The sequence below is a fragment of the Populus trichocarpa genome, chromosome 7 (assembly GCF_000002775.5).
Source record: "Populus trichocarpa isolate Nisqually-1 chromosome 7, P.trichocarpa_v4.1, whole genome shotgun sequence".
Taxonomy (NCBI): domain Eukaryota; kingdom Viridiplantae; phylum Streptophyta; class Magnoliopsida; order Malpighiales; family Salicaceae; genus Populus; species Populus trichocarpa.
This window is the reverse complement of record NC_037291.2, coordinates 3986820-4009697: the sequence shown is the minus strand read 5'-3', so window position 1 is coordinate 4009697 and position 22878 is coordinate 3986820. Positions and strand designations below refer to the sequence as shown.

The 22878-nt window shown below is 35.9% G+C and overlaps 2 protein-coding genes across 4 annotated transcripts; one reads left to right on the top strand and one right to left on the bottom strand.

Moving 5' to 3' along the window:
- Positions 1–1256: 1256 nt before the first annotated feature.
- Positions 1257–10212, top strand: LOC7483106 (nicotinate phosphoribosyltransferase 2). Its single transcript, XM_002310097.4, has 15 exons — positions 1257–1677; positions 1961–2108; positions 2215–2334; positions 2438–2572; positions 2657–2718; positions 3673–3748; positions 4287–4388; positions 5568–5684; positions 6662–6720; positions 7416–7590; positions 8475–8609; positions 8686–8784; positions 9394–9502; positions 9775–9887; positions 9974–10212. Exons 1-15 carry the CDS (start codon positions 1526–1528, stop codon positions 10049–10051), a joined length of 1680 nt encoding a protein of 559 aa, XP_002310133.2. The 5' UTR covers positions 1257–1525; the 3' UTR covers positions 10052–10212.
- Positions 9142–22632, bottom strand: LOC7483107 (DNA polymerase alpha catalytic subunit). 3 transcript variants are annotated; one of them, XM_024605512.2, is made up of 31 exons: positions 21400–22631; positions 20669–20839; positions 20446–20529; positions 20247–20321; positions 20005–20069; positions 19316–19406; positions 19029–19217; positions 18242–18405; positions 18024–18138; positions 17761–17940; positions 17559–17672; positions 16905–17024; positions 16474–16797; positions 16289–16381; positions 15943–16061; positions 15749–15821; positions 15603–15659; positions 15387–15479; positions 14878–15000; positions 14693–14790; positions 14526–14571; positions 14139–14252; positions 13949–14032; positions 13635–13844; positions 13485–13552; positions 13038–13257; positions 12764–12817; positions 12558–12677; positions 12393–12467; positions 12125–12303; positions 9142–9935 (listed from the first exon to the last, which is right to left on the bottom strand). In XM_024605512.2, the coding sequence occupies exons 1-30, from the start codon at positions 22516–22518 to the stop codon at positions 12151–12153; spliced, it is 4611 nt and encodes a 1536-aa protein (XP_024461280.2). In that variant the 5' UTR covers positions 22519–22631; the 3' UTR covers positions 9142–9935; positions 12125–12150. The 3 variants fall into 3 exon arrangements, with proteins under 3 accessions (XP_024461280.2, XP_024461281.2, XP_002310719.4); XM_024605513.2 differs by lacking the exon at positions 9142–9935 and having other exon boundaries at positions 11851–12297; positions 21400–22632; XM_002310683.4 differs by lacking the exon at positions 9142–9935 and having other exon boundaries at positions 11851–12303.
- Between the last annotated feature and the right edge of the window lie 246 nt (positions 22633–22878).

Sequence of the window (22878 nt, the reverse complement as noted above, 5' to 3'; positions counted from 1 at the left end):
TTGTGTTATCGCACTAGGGAGACTTCAGATCCATCATTTCCAAGAAGACTTGTGCAATCGCACTAGGGAAGGCTTCAGATCCATCCCTTTCAAAAAGAGTTGTGTTATCGCACTAGAGAGGTGTCAATGATGATGTCCTAAAAAATCTAAATAGCTTAGGAGCAAGGCATATATGTTGGATAATCGGTTAATCTCTTGATTTTAGTAATTTGATCCATTCTTTCTAGTCAAGCTGGCTGGTAGCCAATACCTTGTAGGCCAAAGTGACTAGTGACTGGTAATTGTCAAAGATCCTTTTTGGTAGATTTAGGGACTCTTAGATGCTTAAGTAAATATCTTTTTAGAGAGAATACAGTGGTATTTTAAAGAGAGATGCTCTAAAAATATGTATGCAGTAGAGAATGAAGATTGTGAACCTGGAGCTTGAAGGATTCATGAGGTATTTATAGCCCGCGAGTTTTGTTTTTTTTATGGAGAGGAGAGGTTAGAGTGTAATTTTATCACGATAGTATTAATGAGGAATAAATATCCCTTACACAAGCATTAATGAGAGAAAATATTTTTAACATATGCATTAATAAGAGATAAATATCAATTTCACAAACATTTATGTGATGGAAATATGGCAAGTTATTAAAAGATTTTTTTATACACTTGGGAGTGTAGAGAAAGTAGGATTTAAAATATAACTGAGCTCATGAGGGTTAAGCTTTTCCCCAAGTCTAAGTCCATGGGTATCATGTTGCCTGAAATCATGAGTTTTGGGCTTTTAGGGATTTTTATACCTGTTAAATTTGGATTTCTCACATAACATTAAGGGAATTATAAGAAAATAATTTGATAAAATGTAAAAAAAAAATAGAGGGGTCATGATGTTTTTTATTATGATTATTATATATCATCAATCTAGTTGTATATTTTAACAATAAAAAAAGGCAATATAATATTATGATAATAATTACTTTTTAAAGTGTGTTTCACTTGGAAATAAATTAAAATAATACTTTTTATTTTTAAAATTTATTTTTAACATTAGCACATTAAAATAATTTTAAAAAATTAAAAAATTTAATTTAAAGATATATTTTTTTAAAATTTTCAAAAACACTTTTACTTGTTTTGGTCTTGTTTTCTGAGAATTACTAACTATTATTATTATTATTATTATCATTGAACAAAATGAGGACCAAGTACAGAAGACTCCATGTAGGAAGTACCAAGTAGTGTTTTATCTTTTTCGTAGCTGCCTAGTGCCTATTTTATTTTTTGAACGAATTTCCATTTCCACAAGGCGCAACAACAAACACCACCGCTACCACCACCCTTCGTTTTTAACGGTCTCTCTCTCTCCCTTCCTGTCCACGGTCAAGTTCCCACTTGTACGCCTCTTCTTTTCCTTCACTCTCACGTCGTACCCTCTCTTTCTCTATCTCTTCCTCCCCCCTCTCTATATATACATATCTCATATCTGTATGCGTAACTGAATATATAAGCAGCAGAGCAGAAATAAAGAAAGAAAGAAAAAATGGTTGAGAAGGTGAAAGCGAACTGTAATTATTCTGGTCGGGTCGTGGAGGGACCGACGAACCCGATCGTAACGCCTCTTTTAACGGATCTTTATCAATTTACAATGGCTTATGCTTATTGGAAAGCCAATAAACATCAAGAGCGAGCTGTGTGAGTAGTTTGCCTTTTTCTTTTTTCTAAGGATTCTGTTTTTATTTATTTGGTTGTTGAGGGAACTGAAATGTTTTTGTTTTCCTGATAAAATAATAATATTGCATCTGTTAGTTAATTCCATGCTCAATATTATATCATTTATTTATAGTAGTACTGAATTTAACAGGAGAATTAATACTTTAAATTACATTGCAATAGGAGTTTTGTTTTAAACATTAAAAAGCTTGTCTTATTTTCTTTCGATTTTTGATCTGGGGCTCTTTAATGTTTTTGTTATCAGGTTTGATTTATATTTTCGGAAGAATCCGTTTGGTGGGGAGTACACAGTGTTTGCTGGTTTAGAAGAATGCATCAGGTTAATTGCTAATTTCAAGTTCACCGAGGATGATATCTCTTTCATCCGGGAAAGTCTTCCTGGTTCATGCGAGGTAAATGAGGCTTAGTGGTTTATTATTTTCTTATTTATAGTTCAGTCACTGCTTCTCGTGGCTTTTAAATCTGAGGAGAACTAGTACTTAATACATGATCTTGCAGGATGGTTTCTTTGATTATCTTAGAGGATTGGACTGCTCAGAAGTCGAAGTGTATGCCATTGCAGAGGGTTCAGCAGTCTTCCCAAAGGTTCCTCTGCTAAGAATAGAAGGACCAATTGCTGTGAGTACACCTTCCAACTGGTTTTCCCTCTATTTTCTTGTTTACCGTTTACCATGTACATTTTGTCTCTCGAGTGGATCTTACTCGATTAATGTTTTTGCAGGTGGCTCAATTGCTGGAAACCCCATTAGTGAATCTTATCAATTTTGCATCTTTAGTGGCAACAAATGCAGCTAGGCATCGATTTGTTGCTGGAAAATCAAAAAGTCTTCTTGAGTTTGGGCTTCGACGGGCTCAGGTTGCTGACTGTATTTTGATTCTTTTTATTTTTTAATGCTGGCTTGAGTTATCTTTATGAGAAAACTCATTATTTTATGCTTAGGGACCTGATGGTGGGTTATCGGCGTCAAAATATTGCTACCTTGGAGGGTTTGATGCAACAAGGTAATTTCTAAACATTTCAGTTGCTGCCTTTCGTATCGTGCAACAATTCATCTCATATAGTTGAATTCTCAGAATGGTTTGTACTTTTTCTAATATGCCTTCCAATCATTTAACAATGATTCAGTTTAAGCATCAACTTTCCATGTTAAGAGTCTCTTTAAAATCTTAAAGTAGCAAGGACTAGTGAGTAGATAACTCAGACATGATTGTCTACTACACAAGATTTTTTAGTTTATAGTTCAAATTCAGCTTTTGAATTTCTTCGAAATCAGTTGACCTGTGCATTGGCTAAGGTGATTCAAGATTGGTTTGGGTGGACATAGGTAAATGGTTCTGATCCTGCCTTCAGGAAAGGGACCTAAAACTGAGACAGGGAGCTTCTTCAAAGCCGAGGAAACTATCTTGGTTTACAAGATCATTGTATCTAATTGTTCCTTCAGGAAAAGGAACAAAAACTGAGACAAGGACCTTCTTCAAAGCTGAGAAAAACATCTTGGTTACTAGGTACATGAATTTGATCTGGAAAGAGAATATACACCTCCTCTCCAAAAGAAATGTTTTATTTTCACCTATGCTTGCTGGCACATGGTTCCCAAACTGGCTAAAGGGAGGTCTAAACTGTGCTTGTTCCTAAATTAGGGTAGGATGGCTTTTATAGCATTCTGGTGCTGGAACAATTATGTTTCTGAATTTTGAGTGAATGAGATATGGTAGGGGATATTTTAAGTATTCATTCTTACCCCGTGCCACCCCCAGCCATAAGTGATTTGACAGCATTAAATTTCTAAGAATTCAGTAGACCTTTGTAATGAGCAACCAAATGAGATTTTGGTTTTCTTTTATGAAAAGTGGATAAAAAAAATTGAATGCAAAAATCACATTTCACTCTGTGTTACTGGCTGTTGTTCAACATATTAACTGGTATTTGCCTATTTCTGCCTTCTGTTTTGACAGCAATGTTGCAGCCGGACGATTATTTGGGATACCTCTACGTGGGACTCATTCCCATGCATTTGTCAGCTCATATATGGTTGGTAATCTCGAAAAGCATTATAAGACATCCAGGCTAGGCTTTCCCCTTTTATTCGAGAAGTTACAGATCCTTCATTTCATCTCCCTAGGCTAGTAACCTGACTCAAAAGTAACTAACCTCTCCAGAGGTCCTTTCTTCGGTAGTTATTTCCAAGTTGAGAAGTGCCTTTTGAAAGCCCTTTGTTGTTGCGATGGCAAATTCCAGAGCACAATAATGAAGATGATGCGTGTTTCTTCATTTATGCTTCAGAGTAGCATTTCAATTTTGCAAAAAAAAATTTCAAGTGCATTATTAACTGATATAGTGGTCGTTTTGTGCTATTGTGAATGTTAGTTCATATGATATATTTTCTCTTTTTGGCATTGCTCTCTCTCTCTCAAATTACAGGCCTGTTTCTTTTTCTGTGATATTTAATAAATTTTTCATCACATGCTTGTGCCAATGTTTACACATTCATGCAATCTACGTTAAACAATAGTATTTCATTGCTTTAGGTTTAGTTAGTCCTTCATCTAAATTATCCAGTGGTTTGCAGAGCCCTGATGAGATCATAGACAAGTCGCTTCAAAGTGCTGATGGATCAAGTAGTTGCGAGGACTTTGTCAGTTCAGTTCAGACATGGATAAATAAAATTCAGGTTCTCTTCATTGGCCCTCTGCATTCATTTTGATTATTCATCAAAAGTTGTCCATCCTCTGTTCATCTTTAGCTAGAGATGACTAAATTAACCTACTGCCTTTCTTGAATGTTTAATAACATAAATTAGGGCGGTTAAATTTTCATATTCTTTCATCTTATTGGAGATAACTAGTTGTGAAGCTTATGGATCTATCTGTTGTCAGCATGGGTTAGAAAAACAGGGGAAGTAAATATTAAAGTTTTATTTGTTGATGAAAATTCCATAGGTGAGGGATGTGTAATCAAATATTGCCTAGTTGGCGTGCTTAAGATCCTAGTTTGGTTTCTCTATGAAAGCACCAGAGAACTATTGATGATAATGCACAGCATATGGAATTCCTTGAAATATAATTTAGCTGGTGGCCATGGCATGAGACTTTTATGTAGTTTTGAAGATTTTACAAAGCAGAAAATATCATGCTCTTCTTGCAAAAAAACAAAAAGGGACAAGGCTCTAATTTTAGTTCCAAAAAATAAAAATTCCTATGGTTGCTTATTCAAGCAGTTATGTTTGTGCATTGCATGCTAGCTCTTTCATGTTAAACAATTTTGATATTATCATTAAAGTTCAATCTCTCTCTCTTTCTCCCCATTCCTTTCTGCTATAATTGTATTGGGGTTTTTAAATGTAAGAGTTAAAAGTAATTTTCCCGAAGTCCTAACTCTGAATCCTGGAAAGATTTTTCTTTTCTTTACACGGATTTTAGGTCCAGAAAGGGGGATTTTTGTTTGGGCCTTGTGAAATTAATAGTTTCTTTGAAAACATTGTTAATTGCTTCGAGAGAAACCATGTAGGGCCTTTTTGGTATCTAATATATAAGATTCAATATTTTAGGAACTTGATGGTTAATAACAGGTACTATCTCACAGAGAATGTCTAATGCTGCAAGCCATTTTGATGTCTAATATTGATTAAGATGTTTTCTTACTTCCATGACAGCTAATTGGTGTGAACAGTGTATTTTGATGTCTAATATTGATTAAGATGTTTCCTTACTTCCATGACAGCTAATTGGTGTGAACAGTGTCTTGATCCTACAATTCATACTTTATTTGTTTATTCTGCTCCCCTTTCAGGTTTTTTTCTTTCTTTCTTTCTTTACCTTTTGATTTGATTAATATGGTTTATGCTTTGCAGTGGTCAAATTCCTTACGTGGTAGTTTTGGTGAGACCAATCACAGTGAGCTAGCAGCTTTCACCTCCTATGCCTTGGCATTCCCTAGAAGCTTTTTAGCTCTTGTGGACACATATGACGTGAGTGTAGTTTTTGCTTCTAGGTTGATATGTTTCAATTCTTTGGAATAAAACTAATAGCTGTTTCCTGGATAAGATTTTATATATATATATTTGTCAAGATATGACATGCAGCTAGTTGATTTTGTGCTTTTCTTTAGATTATCGCTATGAAAAGTAAGTTTTTACATACAATCTTGGGTGCTTAGGGTAATCCCTCACTGAAAACCTGTGTCTACATGTTTAGCACCAAACATTGTAAAGAACAAGAGTCAACAATTGTTTGATCAAATTTCAGTAACCTCATAACTCTATTGTAATTTGCAAGCGCAGTTTATGAAGTTGATCTTCTCAAAATGCTTGTGTCATCCAGGCCACTCAATACCTTGAGATTTTCAAAAACCATATTCTTTTGAATGAATTGAGACATTAACTTCTCATGCAGAGATGCAACTACTCGTATCATGAAGCTCTAATCACACTCAACCTTTAGGCAAATATCTGCAAAATTTAATTATATGCTGTCTTTACTTTCAGCTGCATGCTGCACTTTGCCTTGTTCGTAAGCTAGGTGGTTATTTTAAAAAACATACATTCAGTAACCAGTAAATGTGACCAAGAATTTGCAGGTTAAGTTAAGGGAAAATTTATTAGGGTCTATAACCTTGGAAATTTCTTCCAATTTACCACATCTTTTTAATGTATACAACTGATCTTCTCACAATGCTGATGTTTATACCTTGCATCATCAAGCATGTGGCATTTCGCACAAGTAGACATTAACTTTTCCATTATGAAATGGTGCAAGTGCTCTTATAACGTTTCCATGACCATACTTTAGTATTAATGGACTATATTTGCAAAGGTTAATTATATGTTGCATCTTCTGTTTGCTGCATGCCAAACTTTGTCTTGTTAATTAAGCCAGGTGGCTACTTCAATCAATTATCACTTTAGTGCAGTTAACATTGCATTTATCTGTTCCGTCTCTTTACCAGGTAATGAGGAGTGGAATCCCGAACTTTTGTGCGGTTGCTCTAGCACTTAATGATCTTGGGTAAGCCTGAAAGATTTACGAGTGTGATGGCATTTTTACTGAGCAAAATTCCTTTTTTAATCGTCATGGGAACTGAAACATACGATATTATATTTTTTTGGGTAACAGTATCTCTCTCAAAGGCTTAATGCCAACATTACACAATTCAAATTATTGGTAGGCATGCCAGCACCAAGATTGCATATTCTGAAACTGTGACATTGCCTCTACCTTGGCCAATGCTTTCATTTTCACCTTTCCAGCATTTAAATCACGTCTTTACATCTAACAGATGACTTCTGACATCCCATCGGTTTACACCAATGGCCTGGTATCTTTCCCTGGTGGCCTATTTTTTTCCTTCAACTGGGGCTTCAACCAAATATTCCTGTAGTTCAGGTTTCAACCAGATATTTGCAATATCCAGTTGAACAATTTGCTACGTTTTAGAAGCCAGATGCAACATTTTCCAAAGCCTGTCGCGATGGTTTCTCACAGCCATTTGTCATGATTGGCATCCAACAGCAAAGCCTTTATTTTAAATCAAAGCCATTGATATCCTTCATCTTTAACCACTGTCACATTAGTTTGTGATTCAATTGTCTGTCTTTTATTTGCATAGCATCCTGAAGACTTGTCCTCTTTATTATTTTTCCACGTTGACTTTTTAATAGTTCTCGATTTACACAAGTGATTTTAGATGGTTTACTTTGCAGATATAAAGCGGTAGGCATTAGATTAGATTCTGGTGATCTAGCATATTTGTCCTGTGAGTCGCGGAAGTTCTTTAGCGCCATTGAGAAAGAATTTGGAGTGCCTGGTTTTGGAAAGATGGGCATCACTGCTAGTAATGACCTCAATGAGGAAACTTTAGATGCTCTAAATAAACAGGTATTCATTCTGTAACAAAACTGCTCTTGTTCTATGTGCATATTACATACATTTCCCATTTTGGAGCTTGCTGAAGGCATCAGTCATCTATTAGTTATTCTATGGGAGCATGTTTTAGAATGGTTTCACATGAAAATTCTCTGGCTTTGTGTGTTTTCTCCTTGCATGATCAGATAAGTGTAACACACGCTGCTGAGAGAAAATTTCTGACAAATATCTGGCATCTGATTTGTCTCACTTGGCTGCATGCTGTGAAAAGATGCCATCTCTGAATTTCACTAATTTTACTTCAAGCCTGGGTCTATTTATACACTTAACGGAGATAATTCAGTAAGTGAAGCAATAGAGTAAAGAAATACAGAAAGGGAAACAAAAGATCTGTGCTTCAGCTGTTACCCCATAAATTCAGATCTTTGTTCATAATACTGTTTCTTTACTATTGAAGATAAACAAACTTTAAGAAGCTACATGATGTGTGGATAAATTTCTTCATCCTTTACCTACTTCTGCCCTGCTAAGTATTTATATGTTTTTGTCTTAATATGCCTTCCAGCATTCCTTTGGCATCCACTTCTACGCCTTTTCTCCACATGGGAAATTTTAAACACAGAAATTATGAATTGTGTATTCTGTTCTGTTTGGCAATTATTTAGTTGAAAAACATTTTGGTCAAACATTGAATGCCAAAGTTGTTGCTGATCTGCTTGTCTCAAATGTGTTGCAGCAGCATGAATAACATTTCCATTGTAAAGCAACAAACAGTGGCCAAATATCATGCTCGTACTAATAATTTATGTTGCTTATCTGCCTCATTATGTAAATGCTAGACATACATTTTGAGCGACCTAAATCTAATTGATATAGCTTTTTTTTTGGCTGCTCAGGGTCATGAAGTGGATTCATATGGAATTGGAACCTATCTTGTAACTTGCTATGCTCAAGCTGCTTTGGGTTGTGTCTTCAAGCTTGTTGAAATAAACAATCAGCCTCGCATCAAACTTTCTGAAGATGTTTCAAAGGTTTGATCTAAGTCGAAGAAACTTTTATTAGTTTTTATAGAATCACTGATTTTTCTCCCCTTTGTTATTTTACCAGGTTTCTATACCATGCAAAAAGCGGTCTTATAGATTGTATGGAAGAGAAGGGTACCCACTGGTGGACATAATGACAGGGGAAAATGAACCATCTCCAAAGGTAGTCCATCAATTAATGATTTTATCAGTAAAGCACTCCACATGCTCAAATCTTTGATGTTTTATGCTCTACCAAGTATCACCACCATTATCCTTTATATTGTGCTATTTATCAAATGTAATCTGAGAGTGCTGGCATGATCAACAAGAACGTTTTCACTAAGCAAGTTGAGAGCTCAGTATTCAAAATCATGGTCAACATTTAATGGATTTATGGGTGAAGTGCTCCATGTGCTCTAATCTTTGATGTTTTACCTCTACCAAGTACCATCATTATGAAAGATTTTCTTAACACTGAGCTGGCCGAGAGGTTGGTGTTCAAAATCTTTGATCTACTTGTTTTATATGGAGAATTAAATTTTGAGTGCAAAACATATTCAAGATATAATGGACTTCAGAGTCTGGTGAGATCTCAGTTATTGATTTATACATTGGTTTTACGAGTTTGGTCGTAAGAGTTCACTGTCAACATCAACAGTCACTAGCTTTTTATCTCATGTACATTTTTTCCCTTTTAACCCATGATTGAGCTGCCTGCCTGATGGAATCAACTCACTGTGGTGATTAGTTGAAGGAGAAAACATAATATCTTCTTTCTCTAAACTTTCAGGTGGGAGAACGGATACTGTGTCGCCATCCTTTTAATGAATCCAAGAGAGCGTATGTGGTTCCACAGCAGGTTGAGGAGCTTCTAAAGTGTTATTGGCCAGGGAGCTCAGGTGGGGGTTTCTGTGAAGTGAAATATTTTGTATATGATATCACAGTTGAACATGATGTGTTGAGGATCTGCTTCTTCACAAATGCTTACACATGCAGGGATATAATTATTTCTACATATGGTTTCCCAAATTTTGCAATTATTTGATTTGTAGTTAAGATAAGATTTGAGGACTCGGCATTGTATCAAACCCCACATAATATTAATGTTTGTCCACAGGCTGAGCTTACTTCATCTATAGCAATATCTAAAATGTGTTTTTGTTTCTTGAAGATAAACCAAGAGAAGATTTACCTCCTCTCAAGGACATTAGAGATAGCTGTATCAAGCAGCTTGAGCGAATGCGTCCTGATCATATGAGGAGGCTTAACCCAACACCGTACAAGGTGATGTTTCCATCTGCTGTGAATAGTTTCTTCTGTAATTTTAGATAGCTGCAACCATGGAAATGTGAAACTTCAATGCTTAGCAGGTGAGTGTAAGCGCAAAACTGTATGATTTCATCCATTTCCTATGGCTCAATGAGGCACCTGTCGGGGAGTTGCAGTGAGGATGGGTCACCAAATAAGGTCAAGTAATGATTCCAATAAAGCTGGAGGAGCACTCAACATATAGATGATTCACTTTTCATAAAGATGAACCTTGGACTTGATAAACCGATATGTTTCCCTATTTATTAATAAAGTAATTGATTGTTTTCCTTTTCTCCAAGCAGTGTGTTCACCTTACCTTTACTGAAATATTTATGCACTTGGAAGACACTTCAAATCTAGGATGGAGATTATTATTATTATTATTATAAGAATATTTGGTTTTAAATTGTCCTGTATACTTTCTTATGGCATTTTTAAAAAACTAGATTTTGGTCTTGATTGGTGTTAAGGTCTTTACAGATGATATTTGAAGACAGAAATTGTGCTTGGAGGAGAGAAAATTCATGATCTGTTTTTTATTTGAGTTTTTGATATATTATATAAGAGAATAGTTTGGTGTTTTTATCCTATTTAAAAAATTATGTGGACTCGTGATGTCAACTATAATTTTTTAAAATTTGATAAAAATAAAAAAAGTTATTCTTGAAAGCATAATAAATAAACTCTCTTCAAAAAAATATTTTAGGAGATTTTCAATTTGTAATTTTTATTAGAGATGAAATAGATTTTTTTATAATTTACAATAATTCAGCCTTAAAAAATTTATTAAACCTCAAATTAAAGAATAAATCTAGAGGTAATCTTCACACAAATTATAAACATCCCCATGTTTTCTAATGGGATCCATGGAACTTTTAAACATTAACCTATCAGGGCATATTACAGTCATCACTTCTTGCCATCGTAGAAATGTCCAAAAATCTGGCAAAGTACAATGTCCTATCAAGGCATGATGTGGCCATCATTACTTATGACTAGTGTGCACCATTGTAGGTGCGTGCCACTGAAAGCATCAAATCACAACCCAAAAATATTTTTAAAAAAATTTAAATTTTTTTATGTTAAATTAATATATTTTTAGATATTTTGATGTGCTGAGATAAAAAATAATTTTTTAAAATATAAATTTTTTTTTGATATATTTTTTAATAAAAAAACATTTTAAAAACAAAAACAAGCTGAGAACTTGTTTATAGAATTTAAGCTTGGAAATAATGATAATCTCATTAGACAAAATTCTCAAGATCAATGTTACATGTGGGTTAGTCTCAAAGTTGTTAGCGTCTTGTTTGGACGTCCGTTTTGAAATGTACAAAACAATAGTTCATGAGCGCTCCCTGGTTTCTCCCAAAGCTTTTGGTTCATAAATTGGAACTTTTCGTGAGTGTTGAATTGGAAATGGTGAGATTATTTTTTATTTCTTAAGAATATTTTTTGACAATTAAAAATGCCATGAGATGGATTTTTTGAGCTTGTACTATGTAACACACAGTTATGCCATAGCAGCTTAGCCAAATGAGAAAGATATGGGAAAAAGAGACCAACGCCTCAAGAAAAGAATGACTGAGCATGAAAAGTCATTTTAATTAAAATAAATGACATCAATATAATGTGAATGCTTTTCAAAAATATTTGTACTAATAAAATATTAAAGACGTGTTAAAACTCAAAAAATCGACATCCATGGATTCGGAAGGAAGGGCCTAACCAATAAATTTATGATATATAATTTAAAGATTATTTCTTCCATAAAATACATATGAGTAATTAAAAAAGTTCATTAATAACAATCTATCAAATAGAGTGCACAATTTACCAGAATATTTTTGTACCCGTGAAAACAAAAAAAACTATGGAAAAGCTCTGAAATATTTACTTTCAACATGGCCTTCGGCACAAATGAACCAGCCCCATCGAAATTGAAGTATTTTAATTACTTTTTTAAGAACACACTCAATTTGATGGAAAAAAAATCTATAAGTCTGTTTGCTTATTGCTGGTTCTAAGCCCAAAACTTCTTTTGGTCTAATTGTAACCTCAAAACTAAAACCTATAAAACTAGATATAAAAAAACTAAATTTATACATAATACAAGGAATCGACAAATAAGATGGTTCGCCATTGAAGAATTGGCACATATTTCCATTTCCATACAGCAGAAAGTTAAAATGCTCGGACTAGACTTTTACCTGATATTTACATATTGCTTGGCAAATTATACTGTGACTGCAAGGCCATTCAACTGCACCCACCCATAAGCACATCTGTCCCTCATCTTCTTAACTGTTGAAAGTGCCATATCAACCATTGGCCGGATTTTCATCAACTCCTTCTCTACCTGTATTCTAGTGCCTGCGTCCGACTGCAACTAGATCAACCATGAAACGTCAAGCTTAAATCAGCACCAGAGCATGGCAACTTATCATGACAAATCAACAACTAAATAAAGAAACCAACCTTTTCAATGCAGCGAGCAGTGTCGAGCAAGTGACAGAAATACGACAGTTGCTTGTACAAATCTGCTTCCGTATACTGGCGAAAACACATTTAGAACCAAATTTCTCAGTAACCAAATACAATCAATGGAATAAATTTCTTTAAAGTTCAGTATGCGATGTAAACCTTTCTCACTAGACGCCCATTGCAGCGTGGATAGCTTGGACAAACTGTTCCTCTCTCGGAATCACCAACCAGCCTCAGGTTGAGACTCCTAGTGGTATGCTTACAAGTTTCATCATCACACTGAAAGCAGACTAGATTTAATTATTATCACAGTCCATGTATGTTGATCTTGAATTCCTTGTAATGATGTGCAATAAGTAGATTACCATCATGACGCCTTTATAGTAGGTGGAAACAAACCCCTCTGCTTGCCTTTTGACCTGAAATAGAAAGGATCACACTCACCGCTCTAACTTAGAACTCAAAAGAGTCAAGTGTTTAATAAATAATTCATTCGCGGACCCAGTCCATCTCAATAAAACACTCCAGGAAACATCTTTCAATGTCTTGACAGCGAACCATGTAATATTTCTTTCTCCAAGTGCACAACATAGAAGAAGATTAAGACGTTTAATGATATGAAAGCAATTCCATAAAAACCTGATTGGCCATCGTTGCAGGAGATATTCTGCCCAAGTCACCTTCCTCTGGGCATTTAGGGCAACACAATCTATGCCAGAAATTGGATATAGATTCTTCGATTTGTGGGTTTTTTGATTTCTCAAGAATTGACGTACAAATGGAACTGAAGACAGGAGGACAGTGAAAAGTACCAGAGCAGCTGGGACATGACAAGATTAGCGGCTCACAACTCTGATATCTGCAATTCAATTCAAGGAAAACAAAATGGAGTGTAAAGGATTTCATATTACAGTTTCAAATATAATTGCATTTATACCCTACAATGTATTCCAAATTTTATTAATTAATTCTGGAAATGATGCCTTAGACACAAATAACAAAAGCTAAGCTATTGAAATTAAATTTAGGCACAGAAGATAGTTGAAAGCATTGGACCATAATGGCATTGCTAGGCATAATAATTACCTTTCCTCATCATCAGCAGCAAACAGGAGTGAGCTAGAAGGGACAGATTCACTTGATTTACTACGGAACTGTAAAAACAATTAATCATGGGTTAAGTGCTGCATACAAATTGGAAAATATCATAACTCTGAATCTGGCTAGGAAGAATACCTTGGATGAGTCAAGCCCCAAGCAATCAGCCAAACGCTCTGGGCTTGTACCCTGGATTGAAGCACATAAACGTGATACCACAGGATGAATTTGCTGCGACAAGTAGTACTCAATGTCAATAATCCATTTCCCATCATCACATTTCAATTCATCAGGATGTCTTGCACGCTGGGCTATCCCTGTTAAACTTACTGCAGAAGCACCCGCACCCTGCTCGATTGAAAAACAAGGGCAGAAAATAAAAGAACATTGAACAAGGTTACATTTTAAATACAAGGCTTGGAATGCTATACCCAAATTACATCAATCAATACCTGCTCACAGCAAATTATATACGGTACTGTATCACCAGCAGAGCAACCAGCTGTATAACCACTTTGCTTCAACCTTAGTGCTACCTGGAAAATGGTGCACAAAAGTAAGAATGGATTAGTCAAATGGTACAAACCATGAAAATATGGTTAAAGACCCGTTAAAGAACAATTCAAAAATGTTCAGACTCACCAGAGCATGGGGTTGATTTTTGGCATCAGGATAGGCTTCAGGTGGTTTAGTTAATGTCTTTGTGATGACATATTTCTCAAGGGCTACTTGTCCACTCCTCATATCTTCCTGGACCTGTTAAATTCACAAAACTGAACAATAAGACTCCAAATGGAAAGGCAAGTTTAAAGCACAGCCATCGTTCAATGGCAACTCTAGTTTTCCAAAGAAGTTGAGATGATAACACCTTTCTCTACAAGGATCCATTACCCCTTCAACTGCCTTTCATTTGTTCAACAATAACCATATTGAAATGGCCATATCTCTTTTACCATTTTCCTGACAATTTGCCTTTTCTTTTAAAAAAGAAAGGAAAGGAAAGGAATATTGACAATAATTCAACATTACCTTCATGAGGGAGTTATGTATTGATTCAATTACGTCCTCGCATGACCTGTGAGCACAAGAGCCAAAGGCGTGACAAGGTAAATGGGGACTCCAATCACTTTCTTTGAATTCCCGCCAAGTACAAAGTCAAAATGACTGTAAAAAAAAAAAAGGACAGTATAGCATACCCTCCAGACAAAATTTGAGCCAAGCAGAAATCTCCCAATTCCTTTGATAGCAAGCTCCAGTCACGACGAACCATGTCAAGACCTTTACGTTCAATAACCTGCAGCAAAAAAGTTATTATACCGATCTTAGTCAAGACAACAGTAACTGAAATGGCAAAAAAATATTTATTTTTACAAAAATTTACCTCATATGGTGTCCCATCCTTGAATTGCACCTTAACAGCTGCATATTTCTTCTTCTTTAGAAGAAGCATTCTTTTGTACAAGCCATCAAGATCAATTTCTAGACACCTGTACTTCTTGTTAACCTAGATACAGCTAAATGAAGTCACATCCAATGTAGAGCATGAAAAGAGAAGAGGAATCTAATGGTAGCAACATGACAAGGAGAAAACAAAGAAGACTTGATTTGGTTTAAGTAAAGTGCATGCTGACAAGTTGGAGTTAAATCATTAAATTTGGAACTTTATAGATGCCCAAGTCTTATGGATTTTGGATTTGTCAAAAAGTGCAGTAACTGTATCCCACTGTTATCTATTCACTAGGAATATGACAAGGTCAGTTCATTTAGACACTTCATTGCATTTTGAATTTTTTAGCATGGAATGCTGATAGGTCTCCATATAACTGTTTTTGCAACATAAGGTACATAGAACTTTTCCAACAAGCACAAAGTACATGACCATAATTTTACCTCCTGGATGACTTTCCCTGCAATAGCTTTTGCTTTTGGAATATCATCTAGTCCACTATAAATCATAATTGAATCTGTATCACCATAGATCACCTGCAATTCAAAGTAAAAGGCACTCTTCAAGAGCTAACCACAGTGCTAGTCCTGTGAATTTATGAACATAAATACTACAAGAATTTGACAACAATTTCTATACATCAATGCAGAAGGTCTTACCTCCAAGTTCAAATTGTTCTGAACAAGATCAACAGTACTTTGTAAAATCTCCCTTCCCTAAATATCAGTCACTTGACTCGGTCAATACATCAGTTTTCGCTTGAGAGCAAGACATTCAGTTTCAGCAAAAGCAATGTTTATCTTACTTGTAGAGTTATTAGTTCTGCAAGTGGCTTTGCATAGAATCTTGAATTGGAAAACCCAAGGCATCCATACATGCTGCATGGCCAGCCATGTCAGAATGTATAAGAAAAAAAAAGTAGGAATTATGTAATGAACAGCAGTGACATTGATTGAGAAAAAAAACCAAAATCTAGATGCCAAGAAAATAAATATAAACCTATTTGCAGTGAGCTTTAGTGCTTGTTGCTGAATGTCAAGCTGCTGGACTTTGAGACCAGATGCATTCTTCATCCATGACTTAACCATTCTTCTTCTCTCAACTAAATTTTTCAGCAACTGTCAAAGAACATGTAAAATAAATTCCTGGAAACCACTTTAGCTCAAAACAATGGAAAAGGAATGGTGCACATAATTCCATATTTGAAAACAGAAATCTCAGATGCAATGCATTGAAGAGCATAAATGCAAATGATGAGGATAGATAGCATGCACTACAATTTTTAACAAGCCCTCTTACAATTATTTTTTACTGATTAAGCTAACAAGCAATGAGGTGATCATACCTCAGGCAGAACTCCAGTTGTTTTACTGGAAGGTAAACGAGGAACCAATCCATCCATAGACCTTTCAACTGTTGTGAAGCAGATATTGTATTCCTGTAAAATGAATTAAGTATTAGTGCCATGAAGTGGTAGATCAATGAGGTAATCAAGCAAGAGAGAGGGTGAGGAGGGAAAAAGATATTAACCTGAATAATTGAGGGGTAAAGACTATTGAAATCCAGAAGCAATACATATTTGTCATATAAACCTTTTTTAGGCTCCAAAACCAATCCACCTGCATAGGCAGGACCTTTTTTTCTTTTCCCATGATCACTCTGTTGATTGTCATTTTCAAAATTGGCAGCATCAGTGTCCAACTCATCAGCATTTCTATCCTCAATGCCATTATTAATTCTCCTCTTTGTCATTTTTGCTTCCTTTACACGAGAAGACATCTTGTCTGGGACAATATATTTCTTTGCATGGAATGCATGCAATAGAAGATACTCTACTCTCTGTGCCCTCGCACCCTGGAAAAACATATATTAGAAGTGTTTATACATTTGTAATGATGTTTTGGACACCACTTGCAGAAATAAATCATAAAAAAGGGAAAACCAATTCTGCGAGAACTCACTTGAAGAGTTTTCCCCCAGAGATTCCCACTGATATTGGTCAGCTGGCGTGTGAGAGGAAGAATGCTCAAATGAAACATGAGTTCCATAGATAACCATGCATCTGTCTCACCATATTCAACCTGAACGCATTACTGACACCATGAGAACCATAATAGGCCAGAAAAGAGGGGACCACTCATCATTTTCTTGTACCAGGTAAAGCTGACCACAAGCATCATCACATTACCTTTATGGGCTTAAAAGATGCCCTGATTGACAGGCGAAGACAATTTACCTAACTAAGCTAGTTTAGGCTGTCAGTTGGCTACTAAAATCACCATAGCCCAGATATATATGAAATGCTAGGTTAAAATTATTTGCAAACTTTATTACAATGTTGCAAATTATATGTTTGAACCATCCGAGTTGTTAATCTTAGAGCAAATTAGTAAAGCCACAATTTTCACAACCACAAATTGTCTGTTATCACATAGAACACTCTGAATTATCAAAAAAGATGTGCACTTCTATAGAAATACAAAAAACATACTAATTTAACCACAATAAAAATTGTTTACCAGGACAAGAAAAGTTCAAACTCTAATTTCTACAAGGAATATATTACCTAGCATGATAATTCTGGTCAAGTAACTGAAGTTAGAATCAGAACTTACTAGTTCAATAAGGGACTTTGACGTCTGGAACATTGTGGGAATATCATGTGGTGCAATCTCCTTGCGGTCTTTGTTCAGCCGAGTCTTAGCAAGTTGCGTCAAGGAATAACTAACCTGGATGAATTGAAGTTAAACTGTGAGAAACTGAATTTTTTGTCCAGCGTTAACTGCATGATGCGATGCCATCAGGTGTGCACAATACCTCTTTTAATAAATCACGGGAAGCCAAATATGTATCGCATAAGAGCCGGCCAGCAATGCAAGACATGATCCCTGGACTTGCTCCAGAGCCAAAAATGGCATTTCCTTTTGTAAGTTTAGGCATCACAGAACGCTTGAGACGTCCTATTTTGGACCATGTGCTACTTGGCACCCGGCAAGCCTACATAAATGAGAACACAGATTTAACAAGAACTTTACCTCATATAATCTTTCTGTTAGAAAGCATCACAAAAATAATCCCACCTGTGTCCTATGGAGGAGAACATCCAGGTCAAAACCAGATATATTATGTCCAACAAGAAAATCACTGTCTAATTTGTGTAATGCAATCATCAGACGATTTAACAAAGCTCTTTCGCTGCAAAAAGATGTAAGAAATACTTTAACTACAGGTGCCAGAAATATGATTAGAAAGAACAAAGAAACAAGAAATTGAAAACAGGATAAAAAAGAAAACTCACCTGCTTTCAATAGCTAAGACATTTGATCCAGCCATTGTGTTTCTGTCTGTAACCTCTTTGGAAAATCCCATTGGGAATATCCCTCCATCAAGCTTGCGAACAACAGTAAAATGGCTCAGCATGCCAGGTTTCTTCCACTCGGAGGCCAACATGGGAGTGTCAATCTGAAAAGTGAAGCAGTAGAAGTAGTAGCTTATCTTAGTAATGCACATAAACTTGTATGGCATAAAATGGGAAAGCACTTGTGAAATCAACTTTATCCCGGATTAGAGCTAGAAGCCTACATGGTAACAATGCCAAAACTTCAATTAGAGTTCACATAACCTAAGCCATAAAGTGGAGCATATTTATGAAAAATAATGGGAGTCAAGCTGATGTAAATATTTCCGTCCTGACCAAGATCACATTAAAAATGAACTTCAAACCCTTTTATGAATTACTTTGTAGTGCCATACCAACAAATTCAGGAAGAAAATTGTGGATAACATCCAACAAAACATAGTAACTTCAAAAGTTAGGACTCCAAGGCACAAAGTGAACAATTTTTATTTGTATTGTATCATTACAAGAACATAACCTACATCTAACTCTACCAGTAAATAATATGTGATGCCTTTTCCAAGTGCCTTTTTACTCAAATTGACATGTGAACCAAGATCAGATGACATTGTCATTGCATATAAGTGCTGGAACCAACAACTTCAAAGGCAAAATGGATGACATCCAAATGAAAAATGCCTGAAATCAAAATGAAAGCAGAATGGGCCATGGGAGCTCTTAATCAAACCTTGGCCTTGTGACAGCAAATGACAGAAGCAGAGACTATTTCATTCACATTCTGCTTTTCATTTATGACAGTTTTCAGATTTATTGCAGCAACAACCACTGGAGGAATCTCTAGTTTGCTATTTGATGAAGATGAAACTTGTATTTCCTTTGGAGATTCGACAATGATCTCAAACTTGCACCAGCTCACCTGACCAAGATTGGTACAGAGGAAACATAGAAGATATTATAAAGGAGTTCATGAGGGATAAGTGAACTGATAAAAGATGTGTTGATTGAAAACCTTACCTTTTGAGAAGCTGGGCAAGTTGCAAATTTTGAAACTGAAAGCCACGAAGGTCCCTTTACCTTCCTTTTAACGAGAAAAAGCTCTAAAGCACTGTAAATGATAACAATAATTATTTTCCACTTCCATAAAAGAATTTATTGTTCATTATGTATAACTGTCCACCCCTCGAAGCTGAATTGGAACTTGCCAGAACTAAAATTGCATAAAAGATGATCAAGTTGACTTTGCTGGCCTCAATTCAATATTTATATCAGATTCAAACATGACTCTAAGTTAACACAATAAAGCTGTATCAGTGGACATTGAGACTTGTATAGGTGATCAATAAGTGTATTGACTAATCAACTAACTAGCTAAAGCCATCTGATCTCTTTTTTACCTTAGTTATTGAGTTTTGAGGAGGCTAGGCTGTCTAGCTTGAGATTTGACAAGTCTAGGACAAATCAATCAAGCAGTAGAAGAGTTATGATGACAACTTCTGAATACATGCCAAAATATTGACAGCACTTGTAATAAAAAGAAAGAGATGGTCTGCTCATTAAAGCAAGTTTTCACATTGAATTTCTATCACACTCTTATGTAACTCGTACACATGGATTTATTTAAGAGGAAGTAATGTCTGGTTGGAATTTAAAAGTGCACCACACCCTTTAAGCCCGGATGTTAGCAAAACCCCCAGATCTATTACCTGCAATGAGTTCCGAGCAAAGCACAGAAAGTTTCCCCTTTCAGATCTGCTGGGAGCGGAGGTTCCTGCACTCAGAGAATCCAAAATATATAATTCAAAATAGAAAGGAGTTTAACAGAGCTTGATAGTATCAAAACAGTAACTTAAGAAACTCTAAGATGTACAAATATGACATCCGAGTGTCTCAAATATAGCTCAATGATTTAAACTGCGTTACTATGTTTAACAAATTTGGTGGAAACCTTAAATGGATAGTTGATCTTGAGTGCATAATTCTCTCCAGCTGGTATATCAGAGCGCTCAAATGCATATCTCCTCTGTTAGTTGGTCAACAAAATAAATAAAAAGAATATCAGGAAATATGAACAGCACAGCAGAATATAAGTAGTGCATTTTAAGAAATGCACTGTTTTTGACATTAGAATGAATGAATCTGCAAACCTTAACCGGAGCCATGCTGAAACTTGAAACATTGAGACTTAACAATTGGCTTGCAACTTCATTCTTTAGTTCATATGCCATGTCCTGCAGAAGAAAATTGCATAAAAGCATTAAAAGCAGCCAGAAAATAAAACACAAAGATATTTGTTCCATAATATAAGACATTTGTTCCATAATTTAAGCACGCATATGTAGATACATTTGTATATGCGAATGTACTTACTTGCAGCTTTTTATGGAAATCTGTGGAAGAAATCCGTGACTCTTCAACCTCTTTCTCTAGCATGCTCATCTCATCAGTACGAAATATAGAACTATTTGGAATTGCATAAACACATCTGTGCATATTCTTTACAACCACACAGCAACTATGATATGTATTTCCGGCTTTCACCTAAATACCAAAGTCAGATGTCAACATCACTACTAACACCAGGATTTATACCAATAACACATAAGAAATAGATAAGTTTCGTTGCATGCCACAGTGCAAACTTGATTGTTGGACGGATTGGCTATCTATGAAATGAATGCCACCACCAGCTCAATAATGTACTAAATTTGTCAGGTTTCATGAAAAAAATGGAGAAATATCCAAACTGCATAAATATATTCCTGAATGTTTTTCAATAAGTAAAGCATCATCTTTGTTCATCACTAACCTCAACTTAAAGCCTTATAGAGTTTAATTATCACACATAGCTAACTAATTAAAAATTACCACTGGGAAATTAGTTATCTGATAGTGTCAATTAAGTGCAATCAGTCACCCTACTGCCACCTATTCTAATTTGTTAGTACAGCCCATTTTAATCACCCTTGAAGGAAAATTAATGAATCATCCAAGTTCTTGTAACAAGCATTGTTAACATTCTACAAAAAAAGTGTTACAGGATCACCAAAAAAAGACTTTTTTTAGGATTTTGGGCTAAAATATCAAACAAGTAACATTACCTTCCCAAACAAATAGATCGTGCCCCTGTTAGCACCAAAAATCTCTTCATGAGCATCAAGAATGTAAAAGGGTAATGACCCATCACCATCCAGCTCAAACTCAGATTGCTCCTCACAATTTGCTCCACTTTTAACCTCCTCCACTACCCCAGCGCCACCAACAGCCTCACCCCCATTCTTACCATTCATCACTTCTTTCCACCCGGCTGTAGCACTCAAAGCTGGATCCCTCTCCTCATCACTAATCTTCGCATTAAGTGTACGTCCACCATCCTTCTTCACAACTGCCTCGTCTGCTTTCACTTCCAAAACACTTACAACCTCCTCTTTAACCAGATTAGACAATTTATCCTCTCCCTTCTCTTTCACTTCCACAATTCCCTCTTTTTTCTCATCAACACCACTCTTATAATTAATAAAATCCCTATCCAAATCTGCTTTAACCATAAAATTAACATCATTACCGTTATCAAAAAATCGATTTTCACTCTTAATTGGTGTAGCATTCTTCACAATCAACTGTCCTCTTCTACGTCTTTCTCTATCAGCTTCATCAGGAGCAAACTCCGCGATAACATCATCAACAATATTGTCACAATCAAAACTCTTTACCTTACCAACAGAATCCCTATTTTTAAAAACATTTGATGTAAACATAGCCGATATCTTCGTTTTCCCCATAATCGCCGCCGCAGCAGCCGTCAACGAAGCATTACCTTTCTTCACTTCTTTCTCTTTCTCTTTCTCTTTCTTTTCACTTTTCTTCTTTCTAGATCTACTCTTATTCAAACCCTCGCCGTCCGATTCATCCGAAGACGGAGGTAATCCGGCCTGAGACCAGTCCTCTTCTTCACCTTCGTCGCCGTAACCTAGGCCGTCATCGTCAACGATGAAACCCTGAGCTTCCTCTCGGCGGCGAGCGACGAGACTGTTGTACTCGTCCTCGGGGACGGAATCATAGATTGGATCTTCCATTTTGATGGCGTACCCGCCGCCATTTTCAGATCTCCTGCCACCACGACGGAGCGCTTTGAGTCGCTCAAGGGCTTCGGATCTGGCCGTGGCTTCTGTTCCTCTTCTTCGCTTCCCACTTAACACCGCTGGCTGCTCGTCCGCCATTGATGGATCTCTCTGTGTGTGTGGATTGAGTTGCTAGGGTTCTAGAGAGTGAGGAAGAAGGGAAATGGATGTTTTTGGAGGTTGGTTTTTTATGGCGGGAAAATTTATGGCTTTTGGCGCCAAAATAGATATATAAATAAGAATGAGGGATTATTTAAATTGTGCATTGCTATTTAATGAATTAAATATTTTTGCCGCCACATCTTCATTGGATGTTTTGTCATTGCCTAATGAATGAAAGATTTTTCCTTTCCCTTTGTAACCTCAAATCTCTACAACATTTCACAAAAACAAACAAAACCTAACAGAGCAAGGAGTTTAAAGAAGATTTAGCCTTTAATCACCATCAGGTCTCCATGG